At 42.1% G+C, this 16726-nt stretch overlaps 1 protein-coding gene across 1 annotated transcript in view; it reads left to right on the forward strand.

Annotated features, from left to right (window-relative positions):
- SIX4 (SIX homeobox 4) overlaps positions 1–15130 on the forward strand; it is a 30652-nt gene extending 15522 nt beyond the window's left edge. The window contains exon 3 of the mRNA XM_040411201.1: positions 12824–15130. Coding sequence (XP_040267135.1) covers positions 12824–13626 — 803 coding nt within the window. The 3' untranslated portion in view covers positions 13627–15130. The remainder of the gene's footprint in view (positions 1–12823) is intronic.
- The last annotated feature ends 1596 nt before the right edge of the window (positions 15131–16726 follow it).

Raw genomic sequence — 16726 nt, forward strand, 5'->3', positions numbered from 1 at the left:
CCTAAAGGGTTAACAAAGTTTGTAAAATCAGTTTTGAGTAACTTGAGGGGTGTAGTTTCTACAATGGGGTCATTTATGGGGGTTTTCCACTATGTAAGCCCCACAAAGTGACTTCAGAACTGAACTGCTCCTTAAAGTTTCCTTAAAAATGTCAAAAATTGCTTCAAAAATTCTAAACCTTCTAACGTCCTAAAAATAAATAAAATTGCATTACCAAAATTATGCCAACATAAAGTAGATATATGGGGAATGTTAATTAATGAATATTTTAAGGCATCACTATCTGTCTTAAAAGCAGAGCGATTCAATTTTTTCAAATTTTCGTTAAGTTTTCATAAATAAAGGTAAAACATATTGACTCAAATTTACCATTAACATGAAGTATAATGTGTCACGAGAAAACAAGCTCTGAATGGCTTGGATAAGTAAAAGCGTTCCAAAGTTATTACCACCATTATGTCAGATTTGCAAAATTAGTCTTTGTCAGGAAGGGGTCTGGAAGTGGTTAAAGAGCACCTGTCAGCATGATCAACCCTATTAAATAGACGTCCTGCCTGTAAGGGTGCTGCCACACAATTGCGGCTGTGCTGTGTTTTTTTTTAAATCTGCGCTGTGACATCACCCGAAGGGTTGATCATGCCGAATGAAATAATTACTTATTGAAATCCATGGCCCCTGTTTTTTGAGAAATCTGCAGTTTTTCATATGCTAATTAGGTTTCAGTGCCCAAGCCCCCCCCAGAGCACTGCTTTGCCTTTTGCCCCTTGGCCCCTCCACCCCTCGCCTTCAATGACAGGGCCAGGCATCCTCTGTCTGCCTGCACTGGTGAATGTTCCGTCTTTGCATGTGCAGAACTTGTCAGTCGGCTTTCCCAGATCCTGAGATCCAAATGTCATCAGCACATGCACAGTTTGGATCTCAGCATCGTGGAAAGCTGATCGAGTTGTACTGAAAATGCTCTGATTGAAACATTCACTGTTGCATGCGTGGGATTAAAGGACCAGACAGGAAGACGGTGAGGATGCCGGTCCTTGTCTAATGGGGAGTTCCTAATGGGGAAAGGTGGTGCTGAAGCGGTGATCCAAGGGGCTAAGGCTACTTTCACATCTGCGTCTTCAATTCGTCTAGGGCTGCAGCTAACAATTATTTGAATAATCGATTAGTTGTCGATAATTTCATTGATTAATCGGGAAAAAACACCAAAATGACAAAGGGGTTTATATGATTTTACTTGAAAAATTATGTTCAAAGGCCATATTAAAACAAATTGTTAATGGCACTGTTATGGAGGGGTTCTGTGGATGGCACTGTTATGGAGGGGTTCTGTGGATGGCACTGTTATGGAGGGGTTCTGTGGATGGCACTGTTATGGAGGGGTTCTGTGGATGGCACTGTTATGGAGGGGTTCTGTGGATGGCACTGTTATGGAGGGGTTCTGTGGATGGCACTGTTATGGAGGGGTTCTGTGGATGGCACTGTTATGGAGGGGATCTGTGGATGGCACTGTTATGGAGGGGATCTGTGGATGGCACTGTTATGGAGGGGATCTGTGGATGGCACTGTTATGGAGGGGATCTGTGGATGGCACTGTTATGGAGGGGATCTGTGGATGGCACTGTTATAGAGGGGATCTGTGGATGGCACTGTTATGGAGGGGATCTGTGGATGGCACTGTTATGGGGAGGGGGATCTGTGCACTGTTATGGGGAGGGGGATCTGTGCACTGTTATGGGGAGGGGGATCTGTGCACTGTTATGGGGAGGGGGATCTGTGCACTGTTATGGGAGGGGGATCTGTGCACTGTTATGGGGAGGGGGACCTGTGGATGACTATGCTATGGGGGGATCTATGGATGGCATCTTATGCTATATGTGTCATCCACAGATATCCCCCATAGCAGTGTCATCCACAGATCCCCCCCCTCCCCATAACAGTGCCATACACAGATCCCCCTCCCCATAACAGTGCCATACACAGATCCCCCTCCCCATAACAGTGCCATACACAGATCCCCCTCCCCATAACAGTGCCATACACAGATCCCCCTCCCCATAACAGTGCCATACACAGATCCCCCTCCCCATAACAGTGCCATACACAGATCCCCCTCCCCATAACAGTGCCATACACAGATCCCCCTCCCCATAACAGTGCCATACACAGATCCCCCTCCCCATAACAGCCCTGGCCCCGCCGCTCACAGCAGTATTCCTTAACCGGCAGTAACTTTTACTTTAAATCACCGCATCTTCTTTTACCTTACGTGACGCTCCGCCTACTTTATGAATGAAGCAGGCGACAACGAATCCCGTTTTTGAATATTATCGATAACGTTGATTAATCGTTGCAGCCCTAGATTCGTCATAGGATCTCAATAGCGGAAGAAAACTTCAGTTTTGTCCCCATTCATTGTCAATAGGAACAGAACTGAACAAAACGGAGTGCTCCAAAATTCATCCCTTTCCGTTTGGTTGCGTCCCCATCGCAGACAGAAAAACGCTGACACACAATGTAAGTCAATGGGGACGGATCCGTTTTCTCTGATACCATAGAAAACGGATCCGTCCCCCATTCACTTTCAATGGTGACGGATCCGTCATGGCTATAGAAGACATAATACAACCGGATCCGTTCATGACGGGTGCATGCTGTTGTATTATTGTAACGGAAGCGTTTTTGCAGATCCATGACAGATCCGTAAAAACGCTAGTGTGAAAGTAGCCCAAGCCTAATTTTGATGAACTAAACAGCATAGCGTTTAGTTCATGGTGACGTTGTCACGTGATGTCCCTTCCTCATAGTTTGTAAACCAGAAGGACCAATTGTGGTAAGGGATTATAGGTATGGGTACAGTGTACAATCAAGGTACAGACTAATGGCATAGACTAGACCCAGTAGCTTGTTCATTAAGTGTTGCCTTTGATGGCACCATGAGGTGCCTTTTTTCTGGTTGCCACACTGACATCCCATATTATGAAAGGTAACTTAAAGGGGTTTTCTAATAGTACAAATAGCCCCCACAATGCCCGGGCCCCTCCTTTAGCCGATACTTACCCGTTCTCCCCCGTGCGGGGGGGGAACGGTAAGTATTGTCTAACTCGGTGACTATACAAAATTTTTAATTACATACAATTACAAAAGTATTCAGATCCAGGTGCTGGTTTGAAAACTGTCGAATATTTTTTATGGGACAACAAACCCTTGAAAGCGCCTTGAACATAGTGCTGATATCTAGCATTGTCTTCATCAATCCAGAAGAACTGCTTTTGCATTCGGGCAGTTGCCAGGGAATCCCATGATGCCAAGAATGATGTCACAGGAATTCCCTGTGAGGAAGGCGCTCAGAGGCTTACAGAGGAGATGCAATCTGTCTACAGTGCGGAACAGAAGTATTTGAACACCCTGCAATTTTGCAAGTTCTCCCACTTAGAAATCATGGAGGGGTCTGAAATTCACATTGTAGGTGCATTCCCACTCTGAGAGACAGAATAAATAAATAAAAATTCTGGAAATCACATTGTATGAATTTTAAAGAATGTATTTGTCTTGCACTGCTGAACAGAAGTATTTGAACACCTGAGTAACAGCAAGAATTCTGGCTCTCAAAGACCTGTTACTGTGCCTTTTAAAAAGTCCACCACTACTCCATTCATTAATCTAACTTAGTAGCACCTGCCTGAGCTTTTTAAAGACACCTGTCCACCCCACAGTCAGAGGCCAACTACTACCATGGGCAAGACCATAGAGCTGTCAAAAGACACCAGAGACAAAATTGTGGACCTCCAAGGCTGGAAAGGGCTACGGGGCAATTGCCAAGCAGCTTGGTGAAAATAGATCAACTGTTAGAGCAATTGTTGGAGAAAATGGAAGAGGCTAAAGACGACTGTAAGTCTCCCTCGGACTGGGGCTCTATGCAAGGTCTCACCTCGTGGGGTATTACTGATGATAAGGAAGGTGAGGAATCCGCCCAGAACTACAAGGGAGGAGCTGGTCAATGACATGAAGAGAGCTGGGACCACAGTTTCAAAGGTCACTGTCGGTAGAACACTACGCCGTCATGGTTTCAAATCATGCATTGCACGGAAGGTTTCCCTGCTCAAGTCATCACATGTCCAGGCCCGTCTGAAGTTTGCCAATGACCATCTGGATGATCCAGAGGAGGCATGGGAGAAATTCATGTGGTCAGATGAGACCAAAGTAGAGCTTTTTGGTCCAAACTTCACTCGTCGTGTTTGGAGGAAAAAGGATGAGTTGTATCTCAAGAACACCATCCCTACTGTGAAGCATGGGGGTGGTAACATCATGCTTTGGGGGTGCTTTTCTGGGAAGGGGACAGGACGACTGCACTGTATTAAGGAGAGGATGAATGGGGCCATTTATTGTGAGATTTTGAGCAACAACCTCCTTCCCTCAGTCAGAGCATTGAAGATGGGTCGTGGCTGGGTCTTCCAAGATGACAACGACCCGAAGCACACAGCCAGGATAACCAAGGAGTGGCTCTGTAAGAAGCATATCAAGGTTCTGGAGTGGCCTAGCCACCTAAATCCAATAGAACATCTTTGGAGGGAGCTGAAACTCTGTGTTGCTCAGCGACAGCCCCGAAACCTGACAGATCTAGAGGAGATCTGTGTGGAGGAGTGGGCCAAAATCCCTGCTGCAGTGTGTGCAAACCTGGTCAAGAACTACAGGAAACGTTTGACCTCTGTAATTGCAAACAAAGGCTTCTGTACCGAATATTAACACTGATTTTCTCAGGTGTTCAAATGTTCAGCAGTGCAAGACAAATACATTCTTTAAAAATCATACAATGTGATTTACTGAATTTTTTTATTTATTTGAGTGGGAATGCACCTACAATGTGAATTTCAGACCCCTCCATGATTTCTAAGTGGGAGAAAATCGCAGGGTGTTCAAATACTTCTGTTCCTCACTGTATATACAGATAAGTGGTAACTGTTACCACTAGATCACTCATCAGTGATCTGTATAAGGAGGACAGCAGGGATCACGTACATAAATATAGCAAAATGTAAAGTTACAAGGAGAAAAACTAAATATCTATCGGGTTACTATATAAATAAAAATTTGGACAACCGCTGCAAATAGTCTCAAATAACAAAAGTAGAGATACTCACCACATCTGTATTTTTTCCCCGTTTTTGACCATATTTCCCTAAATAAGACATACAAAAATTAATTGCTATACACTCTTAATATACACTATATTTTAATTAATAATAAAGTATTGTATGTCCTGCAAAAAAAGAACACAATTTTAGGGTAGACTAAAAAAATAATAATCACCTTTGAAATGTAGTGGCCATTGGGTACCACAGCTTCCCAATGATGATGCTGATCACTGGGGATGCAGGGACGCTGACCCTTCACTGATCTGATATTGATGGCCTATCCTGTGGATAGGTCATCAGAAGGTCGATCCCGGAAAGCCCCTTTAAGGCTGCTTTCACATCTCCACAAGTTTATTCACTTTTGTATGTGATTGTATTCATTGTTTTTCTGCACGGATGCAATCAGTTTTTGATGCATTTTTCACACACGTGATGAAAAACTGAAGGCTAACACTCCACATCTCCTAGCGAAAATCATTAAAAAACACATTGCAGCTGGATGTCTTCCGTTTTTTCACTCAAACCCCATTTATGAAGCCAGGACTATGTAAAAAAACAGACAATGTAGAACATGATGCGATTTTTTTATTAAAAAAAAAAAAAAAAAAAGAAAGAATAATGATGCGATAATCGATGATAAACTACGCTAATGTGCACAGACCCATTGAAATCAATGGGTCAGGATTCAGTCCAGATGCTATGTGTTCACTACATGCATAACATTTGGATGGAGGACTCTCTTGCGTGAAAGAGGCCTACGGGACTAGTAGCAGGTCCTAACTGTTGAATGTAGCATGCACTTGTTAAACACCACTATTACAGATACATGTAAAAGTTTCTGAAGATCATGGCAATAAGGTGACATTCCTATGTTCTGCCATTAATGGGATCTGATGGGAACCGAATTATGCTGCATAAGAAAATGTGCATGCTGAAAAATCTGACTTCCATCACATGGTGGACCAAAACCGCTGCACGCAATGCTTTCGTCAACATTAGGACAACTCTTTCTTGTGCCCCCTTCCCCCAGAGATCAGCTGTTATCTCCAAGACAGCTGCAAGTGGCCACACAATTCCCCTGCAGATGATTGCACACCGCCTGTTTGAATGAATGGGAGACATGTGATACTTGGTTGTATGGAGTCACACAGAGCAAGAGACCATCTTTCAAGTGGGACTTTTAGCGGTGGCTTGTCTTGATGGGTCCAAGTATTGATATCATGTGAGGTGTCAGGATGGCATGTACCCTGCTGTATGCCATAGTTTATGGAGGTCTCACACTGATTCTACTTACCTGGCTCCCCACTCCCTGCGCGGCTCCTGCCGCTGCTGCTTCTCCTGCCGACACCGGATGTTTTCATCCGCGCACAGAGAGAAGCAGCGGTAAGTAGAATCAGTGTAAGAGGCCCAACATATGGGGAGCATTTGTTAGTGTCGGATAACCCCTTTAAAGTTTAACAGTCTGTATTGCTGCTGTACCACCCAGACCCCCTGCAGTTCTTGTAAACTAAAATTGCGACACCATAGGGATCTGGGGGCATGACACTAAAGCCAGCCCATATTGCAGGAGGGGTATCACATCGTCTAGCGTTGCCAGGCTTGTTCAAGCAGACTGACTTTGTGTTTAAGAAGGCGGTGGCAGTGGGATCAGCGTGGTTAAGGTGGTCCCTGCTCAGAATAAGCCTTGTAATGCAAATACAGTCCATAGAAATATTTTCACTGGTGGAAGAGATGTCTTGTTCGTGGCATTTTAGATTTTTATTTAGTTTTTGGACGGGTTTCTTCTTTTGATTCCTGTATTGCGTTCACTACTTGTTATGTGAAGCCTGGGCTACTGCAAGAGAGACGAGAAGGTGTCTGAATAATAAGTGACTAAAATCGAGAACATGGCAGCATTGAGGAGAATCGCCAGCCTGTAGACACAGGTTCTAGGTGCCTCTTTAAGTTGGCCAATGTGAGGAAGATAGATGATCTGCGAGACCAGGTAAGATAATTATTTACACTGCTCCATTTTAAATGAAATAAAATATTGAATCATGATTGATTTTTAACTTTCAATTAACCACCAAGTTTGATTTTTGCCAGGCTTATTGGGAGGTTTTGATTTAAAGATCAGACCTAGATGAGGTCAGCCAGATCTCCTCTTCTGCTCCTTTGCAGTAGCTCAGTCTACAGGACCTTGTGCCACAGACTTCAGTGTGTAAGTATTTGACATGATTTTTGCCTTCAAAAATTCTCACAACCTTAGTTCTTACTTTATTATGCCATATTGTCTTCCCACAGGTAACCTTGTGAGTGAGAAGTATCGTAGGCAATTCTACTGTACCCCTGAAGACCACGAGACAGCCCGCTCTAAAGTATCTTCTCAAAATCAAAGTGATTTTGAAACCAATGTCCAAATGAAACATCTGCAGAGCATTGTTGAAGAATCTCAGAAAGATTCCAAATTTAAAAGCAGGGAATTGAACAAAAGTGACCCAAAAAGCCCTCTCTTATCTTGTGCTTCTTTATGTGATGGTGCATCGGATGGCAGAGCATCCAGTTTGGAGCAGGTTTTTCCTGGATGTTCATCTGCAGAAGACCTTTACCTGGCAGAGAGAGACTCTTCTTCAGATAGTGATGACCCTGTGCTACTCCAGAGGCCAAAAAGAATATTAAAGAAAAAGTTCAGAAGAAGTTCCTCAGTGGTAACTAAGTCTGCTCCTTGCTCGAATTTACAGCCCCTTCAGTTGATGAAGAAACAACCTGAAGAATCTCAACAGAGAGCACAGGATCAGCCTGAGAGATCGAGTTCACGCGTAGATCAAAGATTGAGAGATCTTTGTGAGCTGCAGAGTATGATGGCTACAGACTTGCGTGGTCTTCGCACTGAGATGGCCAATATTGGTCTGATACTTGGCAAGATGTTGGCGGTTTTGGAAAAATCTATGACTTCCAATGGAGATAAAACTGCTGAAATGTGAAATTGCTCTACTGTTACTTTAGTAAAGTTTGAATACATTATAATGTTTGGAATCTGTTACTTTCTATTTTTGCATTTTTTTTATGTTGCCAAATAAATATTGTTGTTGAGCGTGTTGGCTGATTGTATTGTGATATATCTGTTGACTACTTCTATTAGGGTTAACGTTAAGTGATATACAGTGTATTCCCTCGTATCCTTTCTTCCTTACTTCAGCAGAAGTAACAGTTTCCCTACAAAATGCAAACGTAGGATGGTTTTATTGGAAACCATTAGGAGAAAAATATGCGTTTGCAGAATTGGATGCTGTGTGAGAAAAAGAGCTTTTCAAAAATCTGGTTTCCTTTAAAGATACAGTATTTTAACTATCGGCTAAGTTGGAGTTGGTAAATTAATATTTAGAGGGGTTATCCCATGATTAATGTAAAAATTAAAAATCCAACGTTATATAGTAACTTTCTGCTGCAGCTCTCTCTGTAACTGTCACAGCTTCCAACAGTAGAAATGGCTGGTGGCAGTTGAAGGATGGAACGGAGCATGGGTGACCAGTGAAGTGGACAGAGAAATAAGGAAAATAAAACAGCAGGTGGCGCTATACAGATACATTTTATTGAATAACTCAGTAGCTTTGCAAAATTTTTAATTACATGCAATTACAAAAGTATTCAGATCCAGTTGCTGGTTTCCAAAATGTAGAGTAGTTTCCGTGGAACAGCTATTTGGTTGTTGTCATGATTATAGGTCTATATACAGTAGGTTATAGGTCTCTATATAGGTGCATTTGAACAGTCAGAATCCTTCATTTTTCGTCTAACTTTAATCCCATGCCTATGACTAGCTTAACTTGCATGGTGCTGTAAGTCAGAGTGAGATGGGTTGGTGTTTCAAAGAATTTTCTTTCAAGGGATAAAGAATTTGGTGGATATATGACATGATAGAGGCAGATGTACTAATTTCATAATGAATGCATTGAAGTCGGTGTTGCAGAAGACAAGTTCCAGTTTATGTAAATGGCCACTTGATGATTGCATATTCAATTACTACATTGTATTTAACCGGTGGTCAACCGTCCATTGATTAAATATGTCCGGGTGGTCTGCACATATCTCTGCACGATCATTTTAAAATGTCCACGCAGAGACTGCAGCTGGAGTGAGGAGCCCGCTGTCGGTGGCAGCAGGGTCCCCATAGAGAAGGCAGTGATGCTACTCACCGTCCCTGCCTTCCCTATTGCTCTATACACAGCTCTGAACGAGTTCTGTGTGTAAAGATCAGGAAGTGGTGATGCTGTTTCTTGCTCCGGTCCCAGCAGTCATGTGATCACTGGTGGCCGGGTGTCTGCGTGGGCTGCTGGGTCTTAGCAGACTCAGATCAGCTCTGCAATCAGCCCTGTGCAACCTCGCTGGGGGCTGTATAGACTAATGTCAGCCCCAGTTATAGGAGAAAGCAGCAATAAAAAATTAAAAACGTAACGTTAAAAGGGTTCTTGTATGAATTTATGGGGGCTGAATGTAAAATAAAAACAGACTAAATAAAAAAATAAAAACAATTAAAAAAATAAGCCACCGCACCGCAGCGTCTAGCCTAGTGACCATAATCCATACATCCCATATATCAAAATGATCGTTATGGAAAGGGGACATCAAAAAATATTTTAGTTGCAAATTGTGATATTAACAAAAAAAATTTAATACATTGTGAAAATCAGACATTTTTCCTTTTTTGTAAAATCAAAAAATACTCAAAATTGACATAAAAATAAAGCCCCTTGTATCAATGAAAAAAAGGCACAAAGTATTTATGTTACTGAACAGAAAACAGTTATGGCTTTCAAAGAAAAATGTCCAAAAAATAAAATAGAATATGACCTGGTCTTGAACTGGTTAAAAAAATTGGTAATTGTGTATTTACAGCTGCTATTTGTCAATTTCCAGTTTTTGATTGGCCATACGTATTAGATTAAAGAGTTATTCTCATCTCATAAAGTGCACTTTATGGTCGGTGGGACCTCTGAGAATAAAGGGGCCCATGTTCATTATTTTCCACTGTAGGCGTTCTCCTCTTCTGACAGCACAGTGTAATCCATACATTGCACATCTGTAGGAATGGTGATCAGCTCTGCAGTATTAGTCTTCGGCTCAGTAACCGCTCATTGGCATGCTGTTAACAGTTGTTTGGCATATACACGGTTATATTGCATATTGTGTGGGTATACACTCACCTAAAGAATTATTAGGAACACCATACTAATACGGTGTTGGACCCCCTTTTGCCTTCAGAACTGCCTTAATTCTACGTGGCATTGATTCAACAAGGTGCTGATAGCATTCTTTAGAAATGTTGGCCCATATTGATAGGATATCATCTTGCAGTTGGAGATTTGAGGGATGCACATCCAGGGCACGAAGCTCCCGTTCCACCACATCCCAAAGATGCTCTATTGGGTTGAGATCTGGTGACTGTGGGGCCATTTTAGTACAGTGAACTCATTGTCATGTTCAAGAAACCAATTTGAAATGATTCGAGCTTTGTGACATGGTGCATTATCCTGCTGGAAGTAGCCATCAGAGGATGGGTACATGGTGGTCATGAAGGGATGGACATGGTCAGAAACAATGATCAGGTAGCCCGTGGCATTTAAATGATGCCCAATTGGCACTAAGGGGCCTAAAGTGTGCCCAGAAAACATCCCCCACACCATTACACCACCACCACCAGCCTGCACAGTGGTAACAAGGCATGATGGATACATGTTCTCATTCTGTTTACGCCAAATTCGGACTCTACCATTTGAATGTCTCAACAGAAATCGAGACTCATCAGACCAGGCAACATTTTTCCAGTCTTCAACAGTCCAATTTTGGTGAGCTTGTGCAAATTGTAGCCTCTTTTTCCTATTTGTAGTGGAGATGAGTGGTACCCGGTGGGGTCTTCTGCTGTTGTAGCCCATCCGCCTCAAGGTTGTGCGTGTTGTGGCTTCACAAATGCTTTGCTGCATACCTCGGTTGTAACGAGTGGTTATTCCAGTCAACGTTGCTCTTCTATCAGCTTGAATCAGTCGGCCCATTCTCCTCTGACCTCTAGCATCCACAAGGCATTTTTGCCCACAGGACTGCCGCATACTGGATGTTTTTCCCTTTTCACACCATTCTTTGTAAACCCTAGAAATGGTTGTGCGTGAAAATCCCAGTAACTGAGCAGATTGTGAAATACTCAGACCGGCCCGTCTGGCACCAACAACCATGCCACGCTCAAAATTGCTTAAATCGCCTTTCTTTCCCATTCTGACATTCAGTTTGGAGTTCAGGAGATTGTCTTGACCAGGACCACCCCCCTAAATGCATTGAAGCAACTGCCATGTGATTGGTTGACTAGATAATTGCATTAATGAGAAATAGAACAGGTGTTCCTAATAATTCTTTAGGTGAGTGTATACTGCTCTTGTATATAGTAGACCAGCAATTCTGCAGTGAGAAAGTGCATTCAATATTTACAGCATTTACTTTGCCATCTCCAGGGACCACAGTAAGGCCTCATTCACACATATACGTGGATCACAGTCCGTGAAAACCCGTCCTGCATTGGTTGCTATGACGACGTGCACTTTGTGCCACCACCGCTGTGCAGTAATACACTCGCATACGAGTGTATTACTGTACAGTGGCGGCAGCACGAAGCGCACAGCGTCATAGCAACCGATGACGCCGTGCACTCAGCAGGACGGGTTTTCACTCCCCATGTAATACCAGCTTTTCATATCACACTCTGAACCATTCCTCTGTTATTCCTAATATACATTTATGTATAAATTGCTCGCTGGGTGCTAGCATTCCCCTTGTGAGAGGGACGTTTCCCTGCACAGTTTGCCTCTGTCGGCACTGATAGGACAGTGTCCAGGGACACTGTCCTAACTAGTAACACCCAGTTGGAAATTCATTCATAAACTCTTAGTAGGAATAAGAAGGGAATATACAACCTAGAGTCCTACAATGCTCCAGAATTGTGATTTCATGTGGAGTACAATTATTGACTATATCAGAAATGTCAGGAATTGTGCCGGGTCCTCTTTAAAATGGTTTTCCAGGACTTTAATACTGATGACCTATCCTCAGTATCTGATCAGTGGGGGTCTGACACCCAGGACCCTCGCCAATCCGCCCATTTGAGTGGCCTTCTCCGTGCTTGCCAAGCACATCGTCGTTTATTCTATAGCGGCTGTGATTGGTATCGCGCTCAGCCCCATTCACTAAAATAGGTCATGTGACTGATGAACGTGACATCCTATGGCCCAGAAAAAGCTGAGAGAAGGCGTGCCGCTACTGCGAGTGCCGCTGCCTTTTCAAACAGCTAATCAGCGGGGTTCCCGGGAGTTGGATCCAGGGGTTCACCACCAATGAGGCCAGGTGAGGCAATTGCCTCAGGCAGCAAGACCTAGAGACAAGTGGGGACAGTGGCAGGGCTGTGGCAATATTTCTCTATATTCAACTGTATCACAGTAAACAGTAGGGCTGGAGGGGGTGGAAGCAGTTTCAATTTTCACCTCGGGCAGCAGAAATGCTAGGTTCACCCCTGGTCGGGCCCCCACCAATCAGATACTGATGACCTATCCTGAGGATAGCTCATCAGTATTAAAGTCTCAGAAAACCCTTTTAATTCAAATAGTAATTTGTAGACAAATATTTTTGGGATGTAGTCATTTTGCCGATTTAACTGTTCACATTTCTCTTTGCAGGAAATATTGGAAACCTCTCAGTTGTCCCTGGTACTTCAGAGGGAGGAACATTTACAAGTGACACCATCTCTAGTGGTGATCAAGGAAAAGTGTTCCTCAGCTCTCTCCCTCCCAGCACAGTCGTCTACACCGTTCCGCATTCTATAAAGCAAGATGGCCTGGAGCGAAGCCTCTTCTTTTCTCCGTTAATGCCGGTCAATCAAAGCGCAGCACAAGTAAACATTAGCATGTCCTCTGATGAGACCCTGCAGTCTGTCGCGGCTTCCTTGGTGAACGGAACTCACGGGCAGAATTTTTCACTCGCGCCTACCTTAATAACTGCTTCTGGAAATCCTGCCTCTGTTACAGGGAACCAGTCGGCCTCTCTCAGCCAGCCTATTTCCACACATGCCGCCGCCACCACGACCAGTGTCACAGCCACAAGTAACGCAAACTTTGCACCTCTGCTGAACTGTCACTACATTGCTGCCCAAGACCTGTTGTCTGTGACCTCTGCACAGTCTAACCTTGGAGAACCCATTGCTGCCAGCGGTAATAATGCCAGCCTTTCTGCCACCCATGCCCATCAGGATTACAGCAGTCATCACAACCTGGTTCTGCAACGTGTACCCGAATCCAAAGAGAATTTCCTGCCCATTGAGCAGAACACCACAATCAGCGGGAGTGTTATGTTGTTGGATGCAAAATCCAAGTATGTCCTTAGTGGTATGATTAATACGGGCTGCGAAGAACTCGAAAGCGATAAGAAAGAGTTGGCCAAGCTTCAGAACGTTCAAATGGATGAGGACATGCAAGACATGTAATAAACGGCCGACAGGTGATTCTCTTTGACTTTTGGTTTCATTCATATTTGTTTAAACTAGAATTTTAGGAAATCGCACTGCTTTTTGTTTTTTATTCCTGTACCACATTTAACCTTTTCATGAAAGGTGGGTAAGTAAAGGAAACATCATTTGAAGTAATTTTTTTTTTTATTGTACGAAATATTGGGTTTAAGGTTTAAAAAAACAAAAAAAAGCATTACTGGTACTTATTTTTTGGGAATATGCTGGAAAAATGTCGATCACAAAAAATAACGGAATCCTATTTGTGGTTTGTATTGTTTTTGTGTGTTTTTTTTATGATCCAGAAGAATTGTAATCTACTTGACAGTTTAATGAACTAAAACAGACTGATTTTAGAATGTTACACGTAGACTTCTTGTAGTTCTCTTCCGCTATTTCACAAATGCTATTACTAACATTTACCAGCTCGGTTGTAAAAATTGATGGAAGATTACAGTCTAAAGTTCTTCGAGTGTGTTCTACATAAGCCTATGTAGTCCTAGTAGAGACCTATTATGTACTTCCAGATTATTATTTTTTTAATTTCTTTTTGGAAAAACGAATTATGCAAGTTTTTCAGAGTTTCTAAAATTACACACTACAAGTTTCTGAAAAGCGATCCCTATTTTATTTTGTTGCAATTTTTATTTTATTTTTTTCTTGTCCAAATATAGCAATTTTTGTAAAGAACTTTCCAGGTGCCTTCTGGCCTATGGGCCATTTAACTGTAGCAAAGCACATTATAAAGAAATAGAGTAGATCATTCAAATATATCTATGTTTGTCTTCTGAAGACATTAATGTATACTACATATTTTTTTGTTAAAATCCCCTTATCCTGAGGCTAAGGATACTTACTTTGTGGTGTAGTTCTAGTTTTTTTTAAACGTAAGCACCTAGTAATATAGCCCTGATTACAAAGGGAAAGACAATCAATTCTTGATCACGTATTGCCACGAGCCCTGTTTGAAATGTCATCCCTAGAATAATTTCTATTGGGCAGGATATCATGGACAGAGAGAAGCGGAGCTCTGTGATGCATAGGCTTGTATGATTTAGAGCAGGGCAGGACTCTTAGGAGAGACCGAGTCCTGCTTAGCCTGACCACATAGGATGATTGACAGCTCTCTATAGGGGAGATTTATCAAAACTGGTGCAATGTAAAAACTGACTTGGTTGCTACTAGCAACCAATTAGATTGATCCTTTCATTTTTCCAAAGGAGATCTGAGAAATTGAAAGTGGAGTCTGGTTGCTATGGGCAACTAAACCAGTTTCCCCTTTCTCCAGTTTTGATAAATCTCCCCTTGTGTATCAGTGTGTGCATATAGAAAGCAGTCCATCCCTGTGTGGGTGGAATAAACCGGACTCTTGCAGTCTCCTCCAGGAGTCCTGTCATGATTTAGGCCTCATGCACACGACCGTGTCAGTTTTGCGATCTGCAAACTACAGATACTATCTGTGTGTATGCAGTCATTTTCTCACTCCCATGTGCTGTCCGCATCAGTATGTGTGTGCATGTACTATTTTTTTTCTAGTTTGCGGACAAGGATGGGCATTATTACAATGGATCCGCAAAAATAACAGATCCGCAAAAAAAAAGGTTGCCATATGGACGTCATCCGTTTTATTTATTTATTTGCGGACCGCAAAACGCATACGGTCGTGTGCATGAGGCCGTAGGCTGATAGCTGTAGGATGTTCTGGCATGCTGGGAGTTGTAGTTTTGCAACAGCTGGAAGGCTGCAGGTTGAGCATGCCTGATGTAGAGGAAGTTAATATAAGCCACTTACTAGTGTATTGTGATTGTCCATATTGCCTCCTTTGCTGGCTGGATTAATTTTTCCATCACATGATACACTGCTCGTTTCCATGGTTATGACCACCCTGCAATCCATCAGTGGTGGTCATGCTTGCACACTGTAGGAAAAAGCACTAGCCTATGTGCAGTGCCATGGTCCTGACCACCAGAGAGGCTGGTGCTTTTTCCTATAGTGTGCAAGCATGACCACCTCTGCTGGTTTGCAGGGTGGTCGTAACCATGGAAACCAGCAGTGTATGTGATGGAAAAATGAATCCAGCCGGCAAAGGAGGCAATATGGACAATCACAATACATTAGTAAGTGCCTTGTATTGACTTCCTCTACATAATAAATGCCATTTGCTGACCCCTTTAAGACACAGAAGCTTTCCTTCCTCTATCCTATCCTGCTCTTGAATATGGCAGTAGAAATCACTTGACAACTTTACTTTAAACACTACATTTGTATGAATTGTTTTGCACTATTTTACCATTTTAACATAGAAAAAAAATATGTAGGCATTTTTCACTTTTGCATGGAATTTGCAGTAACAAATAAATAACGATGTGCAAAATGCTATTTATTCTTAGGGTCTTTGCTTCCAACTAGTGAAAAATACATGCTTTTTTTTTTTTGTCAAAAAAAGAAAAAATTCAGTCATTGAACTTCACAACATTTTGTTAGCCTTCTGTTTACTTGTTTTGCATGTTTTACTTTTATTTTCTTTCAAGGACGGTTAGTAAGCATTACCAAAAATACAACTAAAGCAAGCAAAATATACGGGCTATACATTGTTGTCTAGTTTATAAAGTGGGAATTGGTGGCGTTTAGTTGTATTTTTTTTTTTTAATCTATCTATTATTTAACTTATATGCATGTCTCATATCAGACCTTCTGTTCTGTTTTTTCAATCTGCTTCCTTGTGCATGTTGTTTTATTTTTTATTTATATTTGTTTCTTTTGTGCCTTACGATGATTTATGAGAACAGAACACAACTGACATTTTTATGTAGTTTTTTTATTTTTCATCATGCATTTCTTGCTAATGGTACCAACCTCAAGTCAAAAACCATTTCTGTGCAGTTACCCAACCAAAGAGGTATCGTATATATATATATATATATATGTATTATTATTTTTTTTGTTCTCATTGTACTGTAATAGGGATTTATTCTTCCCGAGTTTTATTGTATTCTGAAATGATGTGAACTTATTTTTCTAAACACTATACTGAATAAACTTTTATATTTATACATTTGTTTCATGTCGGTTCAGGTTC

The sequence above is a fragment of the Bufo bufo genome, chromosome 11 (assembly GCF_905171765.1).
Source record: "Bufo bufo chromosome 11, aBufBuf1.1, whole genome shotgun sequence".
Lineage (NCBI taxonomy): Eukaryota > Metazoa > Chordata > Amphibia > Anura > Bufonidae > Bufo > Bufo bufo.